This window comes from Myotis daubentonii, chromosome 1, assembly GCF_963259705.1.
Source record: "Myotis daubentonii chromosome 1, mMyoDau2.1, whole genome shotgun sequence".
In the NCBI taxonomy this organism is placed as follows: domain Eukaryota; kingdom Metazoa; phylum Chordata; class Mammalia; order Chiroptera; family Vespertilionidae; genus Myotis; species Myotis daubentonii.
Window position 1 is genome coordinate 65,514,873 of NC_081840.1, and position 12,232 is coordinate 65,527,104.

General features: G+C 51.2%; 1 protein-coding gene across 4 annotated transcripts in view; it reads left to right on the forward strand.

The window, feature by feature from the left end:
- The window catches only part of VPS39 (VPS39 subunit of HOPS complex), a 47,308-nt gene extending 36,774 nt beyond the window's left edge, over positions 1 to 10,534 (forward strand). For all 4 annotated transcript variants that reach the window (XM_059704500.1, XM_059704509.1, XM_059704519.1 and 1 more), the window contains 13 exons: positions 1,608 to 1,751; positions 2,211 to 2,352; positions 2,444 to 2,530; positions 2,832 to 2,905; positions 3,231 to 3,329; positions 4,166 to 4,283; positions 4,760 to 4,888; positions 5,515 to 5,617; positions 5,850 to 5,895; positions 6,696 to 6,845; positions 7,004 to 7,138; positions 7,529 to 7,620; positions 8,626 to 10,534. In XM_059704500.1, coding sequence (XP_059560483.1) covers positions 1,608 to 1,751; positions 2,211 to 2,352; positions 2,444 to 2,530; positions 2,832 to 2,905; positions 3,231 to 3,329; positions 4,166 to 4,283; positions 4,760 to 4,888; positions 5,515 to 5,617; positions 5,850 to 5,895; positions 6,696 to 6,845; positions 7,004 to 7,138; positions 7,529 to 7,620; positions 8,626 to 8,701 — 1,395 coding nt within the window. In that variant the 3' untranslated portion in view covers positions 8,702 to 10,534. The remainder of the gene's footprint in view (positions 1 to 1,607; positions 1,752 to 2,210; positions 2,353 to 2,443; positions 2,531 to 2,831; positions 2,906 to 3,230; positions 3,330 to 4,165; positions 4,284 to 4,759; positions 4,889 to 5,514; positions 5,618 to 5,849; positions 5,896 to 6,695; positions 6,846 to 7,003; positions 7,139 to 7,528; positions 7,621 to 8,625) is intronic.
- The last annotated feature ends 1,698 nt before the right edge of the window (positions 10,535 to 12,232 follow it).

The following is a 12,232-nucleotide window of genomic DNA, read 5'->3' on the forward strand; positions in this document are numbered from 1 at the left end:
ACTCATTTTTTTGGTTGATTTTTCTTTGTTAAATGGCATTAAGTATGTAAAATAAATATTAAAAATATAAGTCTTTGTTTTACTATGGTTGCAAATATCAAAAAATGTCTATATGTGACACGGCACCAGAGTTAAGTTAGGGTTTTTCAAAATGCTGACACGCCGAGCTCAAAAGGTTCGCCATCACTGTTCTAGCCACACAGTTTTCCCTGGCCTTCCCCACTGATGCTAGGAATGTGTGAAGTCAACTGACACTAGTGTGATGGCAGAGAGATGGTAGAGCATATAAGACGATGGGCATTGCCAATACAATACAAACTCGGTGATTCCATTATATAAAGTTCTGGAGGTGGTAAAAGCAATCTATAGTGATAGAGATTGATCAGTGGGGAGAGGGTGGGTGGGACTGTTTGGAAAGGGAACTTTTTGGAGTGATAGAAATCTGTTCCTCGATTGGGGTGGTGGTTACATGCACCTAGTAGTGCACTTAGAAGGGGTACATTTTACCACATGTAACTTGTGCCTCGATAACATTGACTTAAAGAATAATAATAAAAGAACATGGGCTTTGGGATCAGACCCTAATTTGAAACCTGCCTCTGCCGCTTCTGAGGAAAGTAACTACATCTAACATCTGTACTGTGGGTTCTTCATTTGTAAACGGGATAATAATACCTGTATTTCTTTTAGCTTTAAGGTAGAATAATACATGAAGTGCTTGACAGTGCTGATGTGTAGTAAATACTCAATAAATAGTTATTATCTGTGGCAGTTTGTCAGTCATCTGAGTTTTTTTGTTTGTTTGTCAATCCTCACCTGAGCATATTTTTCCCATTGATATTTTTAGAGAGAGTAGGAGGAAGAAGAGGGGAAGAGAAAGAGAGAGAGAAACATTGATGTGAGAGAGACACATCAATTGGTTGCCTCCCGCACGGGACCCAGGTATCGCACCTGCCACCCTTCAGTCCGAGGGCTGACGTTCTGATCACTGAGCAGCTGGCCAGGGCTGCAGTCATCTGTTTTGGTCCCTGATAGAAATTGTGTGTTATCACAGTGAGTCTGTTGAGGATTAAATGAGGAAAATCTGTGTTAAGGAAAGCCTTAGCATTGGGCTTGACACATTAAAAATGCTCTGTGGATTTCAACTATTTTTAAAAAGGTTTTTCTCAAAGAAAAAGAAATTTAACATTGTTTCTTTTACTCCTTGAACTTTAATTTTTATTCCACTTTCTCCCTAGAATTTGATCCTGATATACTATATGCATTTTGTGCTTGAAGATCTTTCATTGAGCCCTCTGTCATATCTCTGTAACAAAAGTGTCATTTTAATTTTTAAAAATTTCCTGCAACCAAATAACTGTGTTTTTTAAAATGTCATCTGAGTTCATTTGTAACTACTATTAATGTACAATTGAGCAATACATCATAAATATACTTAAGTTTCCAAGAACCATTAAATATTTAAACTTCCAAAATATTGCATGCCAATGTGAGATCAGGGTGTGGACAGGTATGAGCTGATTTGGAGGTATTGGAAATTACCCAGTAGATCAAGTGATAAAGGAAGATTAGTCCCCGCCTTGATCCCACATTTTTGGCCTTTGCAGAAACGGAGCCAGTTGGTAAAGAAGCTGAATGACTCTGATCACCAGTCTAGCACTTCCCCGCTCATGGAAGGCACTCCCACCATCAAATCCAAGAAGAAGCTGCTGCAGATCATCGACACCACCCTGCTCAAGTGCTACCTCCATGTGAGTCCCTAGAGCAGGCAGTACCCACAACCCCCAGCCTGCCGAAACTGGAAAAGGGCCACCCTGGGGCACCTGCTGTCAGCAAGAGCGAAGTCTGCGATGATGGGAACCACCTAGTCTTTGCCTTGATGCCTGTGAGCTTCTTGAAATTAAGGGTTTAAGTCAAGATACTGACCAAGTCTTACAGTGGGCTGGCCTTCTCTGGTAAGATTGGGGTTAGTGGTGTGGTGTGAACAGTGTTCCCTCAAAGGAAATATCTCCTTCCTCCCTGCCCCCCAAAACATGAAAACACGTGAAAGATCATAGTGCTATAAAAGCCACTCCCTGTAGTCCTGAAAAAGGGTTGTTTGCTGTCTCTGCTTTTGTTAAATCCCTGGCCCTCCTGCCTGAAGCAGGCCTTGGCGGGGGAAGGGCGGGGTCTCCAGGAAGCACTTCGGCTGAAGTCCTGCCTCTCTGCAGACCAACGTGGCCCTGGTGGCCCCCCTGCTGCGCCTGGAGAACAATCACTGCCACATCGAAGAGAGCGAGCACGTGCTGAAGAAGGCGCATAAGTACAGTGAGCTCATCATCCTGTATGAGAAGAAGGGGCTCCATGAGAAAGGTGACCGAGGCGGGGAGGGCAAGCGGTGCGATGAGTCTGTGGGAGGAGCCTTGGACGAGGCCCGTGACCTTGTTCTTGGCTCCGTGGCCAGCCCTGCAGGTGCTGGTGGACCAGTCCAAGAAAGCAAACTCGCCGCTGAAAGGCCACGAGAGGACGGTGCAATATCTGCAACATCTGGGTAAGTCCAGCTTTTGAAACGGGAGCCGAAAGTGTTCAGACAGACCTGACCCCCCTCCGTCTCTGATTCCAGCTGGTCAGTCCCTCCCTCCTTGCTCCGCCAGCTGGGGGAAAAGTCCCCTGTGGTGGACCCAGGGCAGCTCCTTGGAATGTGGCCAGCCCAGCAAGCAGCCCTGAGTGACTGGTGCTTGGACAGAGCTCTTTGCTCTAGAAAATAAATTCTGGGCAACCTGGGCACCGGCCTTCCCGGTCCTGTGGGCAGGGTAGGCTTCACCTGCAGACAAGTCTTACTTTTCCTCCAGGCACAGAAAACCTGCATTTGATTTTTTCCTACTCGGTGTGGGTGCTGAGAGACTTCCCAGAGGATGGCCTGAAGGTAGGTTTGCGGGGTCTTTGGATTCACCTGGCACCGCAGTCGGTCCTGACTCTGCTCTGGAGATGGGTGGACGGCGGAGGCGGAAGGATTCCTGCAGTTTCTCTTACGTTCAGAAGAGTGGACTGGGAAACGTGAGGTGACAGTGTGGGGTAGTGGGAAGAGCTTTACACAGGCATCAGGAGACCTGCCCGGGCTGTCACGCAGTAACTGCGACAGAAGCCGTGCACATTCCTGCCCCCACCCCAGAAGTCTGTCCTGGGAGCTGCACATTTGGCAGCATGCGGTCAGGCGGTTCCGCTGCTGGAACTCGGGATTGTTTTAACAGATATTCACCGAAGACCTCCCGGAGGTGGAGTCCCTGCCCCGGGACCGAGTGCTCGGCTTCCTGGTAGAGAACTTTAAGGGCCTGGCTATTCCTTATCTGGTAAGATATTGTTTGGTCTGAACTAAAAAGCTTCAAACCCAGGAACCAGGCCTCATGGGTCAGCTCTTAGGTCAGCGGTTCTCAACCTGTGGGTCGCGACCCTTTTGGGGGTCCAACGACCCTTTCACAGGGGTTGCCTAAGACCATCAGAAAACATATATAATTACATATTGTTTTTGTGCTTAATCACTATGCTTTAATTATGTTCAATTTATAACAATGAAATTGGGGGTCACCACAACATGAGGAACTGTATTAAAGGGTTGTGGCATTAGGAAGGTAGTCTGATTAATTCCGATTAGATGATTCCGATTGCAGGTTGTGTCACATGGGGACTAGTAGAAAGGCACAGAAGAGGGTTATTTCAACATGCTCTGCAGAGAGAGTGCAGTGGGCAAAGATGGAAGGGCCACTTTTCATCGATACTTTCTAAACCTGGGTCAAGGATAGAGGAATAAAAGAGAAGGATGTTCAAGAAAAACATTTCAAAGCCACGTTTGCACAGCCTAACTCACCGTGGCCACAGGACAATGAAATCAGTGTGAAGTACCAGAATGCAGATATGTAACCTTAATTACATGGGCTGATGTGAAGGATTATGAGACAAAATTAAGAAAGGAACTTAGACTGGAAATCAAGAAAAGAATTCCCAGTGTTGCTGGGTTGTATTGCGACATTTCCCAGTGTTTTCAGAAGAGCTGCCCCCTCGTAGCCTTTGCAGCTTAATTAGGAAACAGTGTGGATGAGACCTATTGGGCCTTAAAAGTGTGAGGGGGACGGGGTGACTGGGGGGGTCAGAGTGTTGAGGGCACAGGCAGACCTGTCTCTCGCTTCAGGAGCACGTCATCCACGTTTGGGAGGAGACAGGCTCCCGGTTCCACAACTGCCTGATCCAGCTGTACTGTGAGAAGGTGCAGGGTCTGATGAAGGAGTACCTCCTGGCCTTCCCTGCAGGTACCAGTTCTCGTAGAAAGTCGGGGCCCCGGCCTCAGGGGAAGCTGGGCCCCAGGATGCTGTGAGTGACTGGGAAGCAGACCTCTCCCGGCCCCGGGTGGGCAGGAAGTTCCTCAGAGCCAGGGCAGGGAAGTGACCCAGAACGGGAGACTCAGCAGCTCGTCTGGGTCTGGGCATCTCTAAGCGTCTTGGCATCTCCCCTGGGGGAGGGGGAAGGAACAATCTCTTCAAGATAAGGAACAGGTTTGCCTACCAGAGTGTTTCTCTAGGCAGCTTTTTTGTGTTTTTTTTTTTCACCTCAAGCTGATGTTTGGGGGCCATGTAGAGACCATAACCTAGAGAGGCCAACTGGAAACGACTCTGGAGGCTCTTTCTGATGATGGTGGTGACGTCACTGAACCCCATCCCCTCGTTTTTCTTAACCCCTCGCTGCTCCCAGCAGCATCCTTTCAGGTCGAGCTTTGTTTCCCTTACAGGCCAAACCCCAGTTCCTGCTGGAGAGGAAGAGGGTGAGCTGGGAGAATATCGACGGAAGCTCCTTATGTTCTTGGAAATTTCCAGCTACTATGACCCGGGCCGGCTCATCTGTGATTTTCCTTTTGATGGTGAGGGCTGGGTTGGGTCCAGAAGCTGCTTCAGCTGCCGGTAGTGCAGAAACTGACCTTTCTCTTTGCCAGCTCCCCAAGCCTCTCACCAGCTGGGCCTGGGAATCACCACGTGTGTAGGCGAGTGCTCCTGCTCTTGCTCTGCTCCTTCTGAGGCCTCGCTTTTGTGCTGTGGCCGAGGAGTCTCTTGGGGTGTGAGCCACATGCTAATTGATAGCAGGTTCAAACCTGTCTGTTGCTTCATACATGTTCTTGCCCACACTCATTATTCAGCAATTGTTGTAATTTGGCATAATTTGTCTAAAAAAGACATACCCGTCTGATGTGTAAGCTCAGTGAGAACAGAGACAGGTGCTTATTCCCCTTATTGGAAGAGCCTCGCACATGGTAGAGTTGGCCGTGGAATGGTTGAACTTGCCCGATGTGGAAGTGCTCACAAAAAGATGGGCTAGAGTCCCTCCTAAAGTAGCTCCCTCCCCCTTTTAAAAATTTTAGTAATAAATCCCAAATAATAAAAATATTTCCTCCCCGTTTAAGTTGCTCCAGTGTCCATCTCTCTAATAGTTAGCCCTGGCCCTGTGCGTGCTTCGTGGTGGTAATGGTACCTACGTTTCTCTTCCCCACAGGCCTCTTAGAAGAACGTGCCCTCCTGCTGGGGCGCATGGGGAAACATGAACAAGCTCTCTTCATCTATGTCCACATCCTGAAGGACACAAAGATGGCTGAGGAGTATGTTGGCCCTGCCATCCCCGCTCCCCAGGGGTCTGAAAGCAGGTCCCCCAGAGAGACCAGCGGCGTGAGAGACTGAGGGAGCCACCACCCTCCACTCGGCTGCAGGAGGGAGAGTCGCCTGTGCTGGCCTCTCACTTTGGCTGCCTTTGGGCTGCTCGTGCAGGCGGCATCGATGCCCTTTCTCTAAACGTGTCCCTCTGGCCTTGTCTAAGCATCTTCTCCTTTGCAGGTACTGCCACAAGCATTATGACCAAAACAAAGATGGCAACAAAGATGTAAGTAGTGGCCCTGGCCCCCCTGGCCTTCCTAACGTCCTCTGGTTTGGCCGCAGGTGACAGACACTAGTGTGAATTGCTAAGACAAGATGGCATGGGTCAGGGCACCGACTGAATTTGCCTGTACATCTTAAGGGATTGGCGGGGTGCCATGTCCTGGTTTGCCTGGCATAGCTCTGGCTTCCCTCTGTTGTCATCCATGTGATAATGAGTGGCATCCTCACCCCTTTACTCTCAAAAGAGTCCTGACTTGTATTAGTTAGCCTGTTGAGAAGGAACCTCAGATGTGCTATGTCGAGACTGCACACGGACTTGTCAATGTCGGGAGGCATCTTTTATTGCCATGACCGGGGGCAGTGCTTCTGGGATCTAGGAGGTAGAGGCCAGAGTTGCTGCTAAACGGGACAGTCCAGTGAAGAATTATCTGGCCCAAATGTTAAGTGCTGAGTTGAGAAGTCCTGTGGCACTGGTGCCAGTAGGAAGTGCAGATCTTACCTTGGCCTAATCTTTGCCTGCCAAAACATGACAGGGTCTCGGCCTTCAAAGCCAAAGGAAATGAGGGAGTGCGTTGCGTCATTTCGTCGTGCTGGCAACCTGACAATGGTTAACAAGCAAGGGAAACCACAATCCTTAAATCTTTACACCTTCAGTTGACTCTGACTTTACCAAAACCTTTTAAAAGGTGAAAATGATGAGTTTTAAGTGCTCCATGACAGCTGTTACTGTAGACCATCCCTCTTACTGGGCGTTCTGGGGGTTGCTGCCAGCCTGACCTGCGTGCCTGTGCCTGTGTGAGACAGGTGTATCTGTCCCTGCTCCGGATGTACCTGTCGCCCCCCAGCGTTCACTGTCTGGGGCCCATCAAGCTGGAACTGCTGGAGCCCCAAGCCAACCTCCAGGCTGCCCTGCAGGTCCTCGAGCTGCACCACAGCAAACTGGACACCACCAAGGTCAGCTCTTCTCAGGGGGATGGAGGACGCTTGCAGGGAGCACGGAATGGAAAGGGGGTGGAGAAACGGCCTGGGTTTCTCCAGCTCTGGGGCTTCAGCCACTCCCTCAGTCTCACTCCTGTCCCGCCTCTCTCTTTCCCATCTGTTCCCATCCTTAGGCCCTCAACCTCCTGCCAGCGAATACTCAGATTAACGAGATACGCATCTTCCTGGAAAAGGTCTTGGAAGGAAATGCGCAAAAGAAACGGTTCAATCAAGTGCTCAAGAACCTTCTCCATGCAGAGTTCCTGCGGGTATGCGCCTGGCAAACCCTCGGGTGGGCTAGTACTCTCCATTAGGAGACAGTTACCACATATTCCTCAGGACAAAAGCAGACCTTAACCAAGTGTTCCCATTAGAGCAGTGGTTCTCAACCTTGGCTGCACATTCGAATCACCTGGGAGTCTTTGTAAAATCCTGATTTCTGGGCCTCATCCTCCGGAAATTCTGTTTCTTTGTTATTAATGTTGTGGCCTCACCCCATAGCAAAGAAACAGAATTTCCGGAGGATGAGGCCCAGAAATCAGGATTTTACAAAGATTCCCAGGTGATTCGAATGTGCAGCCGAGGTTGAGAACCACTGCATTGGAGGGATCTTTGCGGGCAGACCATGGTACTCCTCCCCAATCTCTCTGCCCTCCCAGGTGCAGGAAGAGCGGATTTTACACCAGCAGGTGAAGTGCATCATCACGGAGGAGAAGGTGTGCATGGTGTGTAAGAAGAAGATTGGGAACAGGTGAGCCTGCTCGCACCTCTGCAGGGTCTGCTCTGGGTGGGCCACACTCTGCCCTCTAACCCGAGGGGAGAGCTCAGGTGCTGACCGTCTGGGCACGTTTAGCTCCTGAGGCCCGAGGGGACAGTCCTCGCTGTCAGGAGTGAGCTTTGAGGATTTAAAAGCCTGGAATGTATGGCTGGGGCTGTTGACTTCTTGCCCATAAAGTCCCTCCCTTCTGGCAGCTAGAAATTGTGAGGTAGCCAGTGGGTGTGAGAGTTGTATATGGGGAGGAGGCCCTTATCTTTTAGGAATGCACCTTTGAAGGAAGAAAAAGACCTTTCAACCTGCTGCCTCAGGATTTGAGTAAAATCCTGAGCCAGGATCATACTGTTTTAAGGCATATACTCTAGTCCAGCCGTGGGCAAACTATGGCCCGCGAGCCGGAGCCGGCCCATTTGAAATGAATAAAACTAAAAAAAAAAAAGACCGTACCCTTTTATGTAATGATGTTTACTTTGAATTTATATTAGTTCACACAAACACTCCATCCATGCTTTTGTTCCGGCCCTCCGGTCCAGTTTAAGAACCCATTGTGGCCCTCGAGTCAAAAAGTTTGCCCACCCCTGCTCTAGTCGATCCCCTTTCCCTCAAAGGAGAGTAATTTTCCTTTTTCTTACATGGAAGAATTCTTTTCTTTAAAAAGACCTAACTCTGTCCTTTGTTAGAATTAGCCCGAGACTAGTTCTGAAGAGCACCATTGCCTCCCGGTAAGCCGGTGCCAAGCCAGGCCGGCGCACGGCCCTATTCATTCGTGTTTCACGTTGATGACCTAACAAGAACCGTCATGTACTCGAACTCCGTGGACCTCATCCTCTGTTCAGTTATTGGACAGAGATGATGGCTGTGTACATCCAGAGACACTGGGACAGGCTGCTCTTTGTGGGGAGGGCGGGCTGCTGGGATGGCTCCCGGGTAAGAAGCGGTCGTTATAGGCAGTCACTCCCAAGTCATTTGTCTTCCCTGCAGCGCATTTGCGAGGTACCCCAATGGAGTGGTGGTGCACTACTTCTGTTCCAAAGAGGTGAACCCGGCGGACACCTGAGCTCAGCGTGCCCAGGACTCAGCAGATGGACAGCTTGGCCACCCCAGAGAGGGAAGCAGGTGCCGCCGTAGGAGTCGGGGCTGCCGCTGCCACAGGTGTCTCCCCGTTTGGACACGTTGGCTACCTTGCGCCCTGGAGATCTCTGAATTAATCAGACTTGTGGTCTGGTGCCGTCAGCTTTTTAATAGAAAAAGATTAGATAAACTGTAAACCAGGATGCTGCAGGCAGTTCCAGGGAATTTAACGCCTGCTTGGACTGGAGGAGGTGGTGACGGGCGGGCACCGTCTTGCCTTTGCATACCAATCACCTGAGTCAGGAAACTGCCTCCGGCTTCTGCAACCCCAGTGTTCATGCGGTTTTGTATCAAGTCGCATGCAGGACTTCACAAGGAGCCCTTAGCAAGGCCGACGGAGTCCGTGAGAAGAGAGCAAGCCGGAGCTCCTCTGCCTGCCAAGGCCAGACACTCCTCTAGGTCACGACGGTCACTTCTCCATGGTCACCGTGCCGTCCCCCCCAGGAGGCTCCCACTCCCGCCTCCCTTTTCCCATGTCCTTTTCTTTTGTGTCTCTCCCCTCACTGCTCCACTCTCCTGCCCACTTTCCCGACACCAGGAATAACTAATATTTAAGCAAGGCAAAGTGAGAAGCAAGGGGAAGTCCACTTTCCAGGGCTACACTGCTCCTTGGCGGTGAGGTGTATAGCGACTAGGTCCTCCTCGGACTGTACGCTCGGCCTGGAAGCTAGGAAAGGGCCTGTGCACCTCCCTGAGGGCCGAGTGTGGCGGTAGCTCTAGGGATGGACAGCACTGCACCGGGTGAACGACCTCTTAGGCTGCCATCGGCAGAGGCTCCTGCTTCTGTTCACCCACCAGCCACCCAGGCAGGTTAGTTTAGTCTTTGTGAGTGCGCGCTCTGTGCTTGGGCGCCTCTCTTTCCAGCCACTGTGACCCACTTACAGCATGGCCGGGCCGCCATTCTCCAGCCTGGTTTTGCAGAGGTTGGAGGGCTGCGCTGGGATATCGTAGGCACACACAGGAATAACCAGACCGGGCACTGACAGTGACGTGGCGTCAGACATACTTGTGAGGTGCTCGGTGACTGCGCGAGTGCTGCAGATGGCAAGAACTATCTCACCGCCAGACCCACTGAGCACTTGTGTGGGGGGACACCCTGGCTCCCAGAGGCACCAGGAGTGTCTGGCACTGCAGGCGGAGGACACGCGGGAGAGGGGTGCACCCTGTCCTCCCTGGGGTTTTGCAGTGTCTGAGGGTGAGTGACAGTGCCCAACCCCGACCCACTGTGCTGCAGACCGACTTGCTGGTGGTGTAGACTAGGCTTCTCCCAGCACGTGCTCTGCGGAGGGTCTGAAGGGACAGCGAGTGCCGGTGGCACCTTCACAGAGATGGAGGATTCTGCCGGTTTTGGAGGCTGAGCAGCACTTCACAAGAGCCACCGTCCCAACTGGCCACGCCCGCCCACAGGAAGCAGTGCTGCCTTGGCCGTTCTAGCGAAGACCAGCCTCCTCCAGGAGCAGCGGTGACATCCCTACACTGTGGCAGAGAGTTCCCACCCCGTGAGCCCTGCCTCCCAGGTCTGCTGTTTCTGTGTCTTCCATTCCCACTGCCTGTGGGGCACATCTGTTTGAAGCACTAGAACAAAGAATGTGTGTTTTCTCTCCTGCTGGATACTTAAACGGCCCAGTTTTCCCGGATTCCAGCCTTCCTTCCCTTGACTGTCTGTGCGCTCTGTGGTGGTGTGGAAAAGGCTGGCAATGAAAGCTCTGTAGTGAGGACTGATGAGGGTCTCGCATAATAAACATCATAAAGTAACTAACCAAGCCTATCTGGGTCTCTTTTTCCCCCTTCCTGTGGAGTTGGATGAAAATAATGAGGATCATAATTTAACTAAGAACTGAGAAGAGTGAGCCCATTGGTGACCATGGAAAAGGTCAGTGTGACCGTCTGTTATGTGTCTCGATCTGTGCCATCCAGCACCGCAGAGCAGCAGATGGATCGACAGCACAGATGGGGACGTTCCCAGCATCACCGTCTGCTGGACACACTGGCACCTAGTGAATCCCAGGCTTCATGCCTCTTCCTGCAGCTCAATGACTGGGAAGGCCAGGGAAGCTGTGGAATTGGATTGACAGACCTAGTGATGCTTGAGAAGTGGAGATGTGTTGGACCACTTTGGCCAGTTCCAAAAAGACCATTCGATCTTTTATTCCCCTACGTGAGCCTTCTGTGGCCATTCTGAGCTTTCTCTGGGGATGAAAAACATCTGGAACTAAGGCATAACTTGACTGAGGCATGGGCAGATGAACCCAGGAGAGTGGTACAGCCCAGAAAGCACTCGGGAGTCCAGGCTCTCTGCGCCAGGCCGGCGTGCTCCACACCCCTCCCTCAGGCTCCTCTGTGGATCCCAGCCTTCTGTATGCTGCCGTACAGGTCACCATGGGGTTGGGCTCTAGCATTCCAGAGACCCCAGCACAGGTCTGGGCTTCATGCTCCAAACTGAGTAAACAGTCCCTCCCCTTGAGGTCCTGGGAGTTTCTGGTCTGAATTTGCTTACAGCGTTTGTTTTAAAGTTGAATCACCCGTTTGTTTTTCTCAGTCTCCACCTCCTCCACCTCCTCCACCTCAGGGTTTGGGGAGAGGAGTGGATGGAGATGACTGGGTCTTGGTTGAGGAACAGACATGTATCTTCCAACAGCTCACTGCCCAGAGATGCTTTCTCCTGGAGCTGTGCCTTGTCTTGGCCACCTGGATGGTCAAGGTCCACAGAAAAGGGGATATCACATACCATCTGTAGCCTAAGGTATGGGGCGCGGCTACAGTGTTTTGGACAGGTTCAAGCCTCGGACTAATGAGAGGGCACAGTCCTCTCGTGGCCACATGCAAGTCCCAGCTGGAGGGCAGAGCCCCCCCAGCACAAATACAGCCAACAGCTATAGCTGTAAGCTTGAACCTATGGTCCGAACATGTGGCCCCACGTGCTGTGTGATAGAGTTCAGGTGCATGTAGTTGAGTGGGGTTGAAACTCACAAGAATGCTGTAAACAACCTGATCACGCCCCTACTTTGCCTCGTGGCATCTGCTATAAAATAAAGACACGGCTTGTTGGCGCTGGCGCTGTCTCCTCATCAGGGAGCAGCGTCCCACCGAGACCCAGCTTTCATTCTCTTGTCTGTCTTTTCTTAATGCTTTCATCACCCCCACTCAGGATCACCCTTGGCCGTGCTGGCACGGCACACTAAGGTTTGTGTTGGTCAACAGAGGACCTTAAAGCCTTTATCTCCAGTAGTTTAAGGACTGGCAGGCCTGCTTTTACCTGCCCTTACTGACACCCTTCCTCTAACCTGGACCAGTAGATATTTCCACTGATGCAGGAAGAGAGCCTGGGCAGAAGCCACAGGGAGTCATGAGGCTGTGAATGTCTTCAGGATAGGGGTGGGCCCGCCTCACCTTTGGGTCTAAGGCGTGGTGCAGGCCTTGCACTTAGCAGCTTCTCTTTGGAGAACAAATGAGGGCG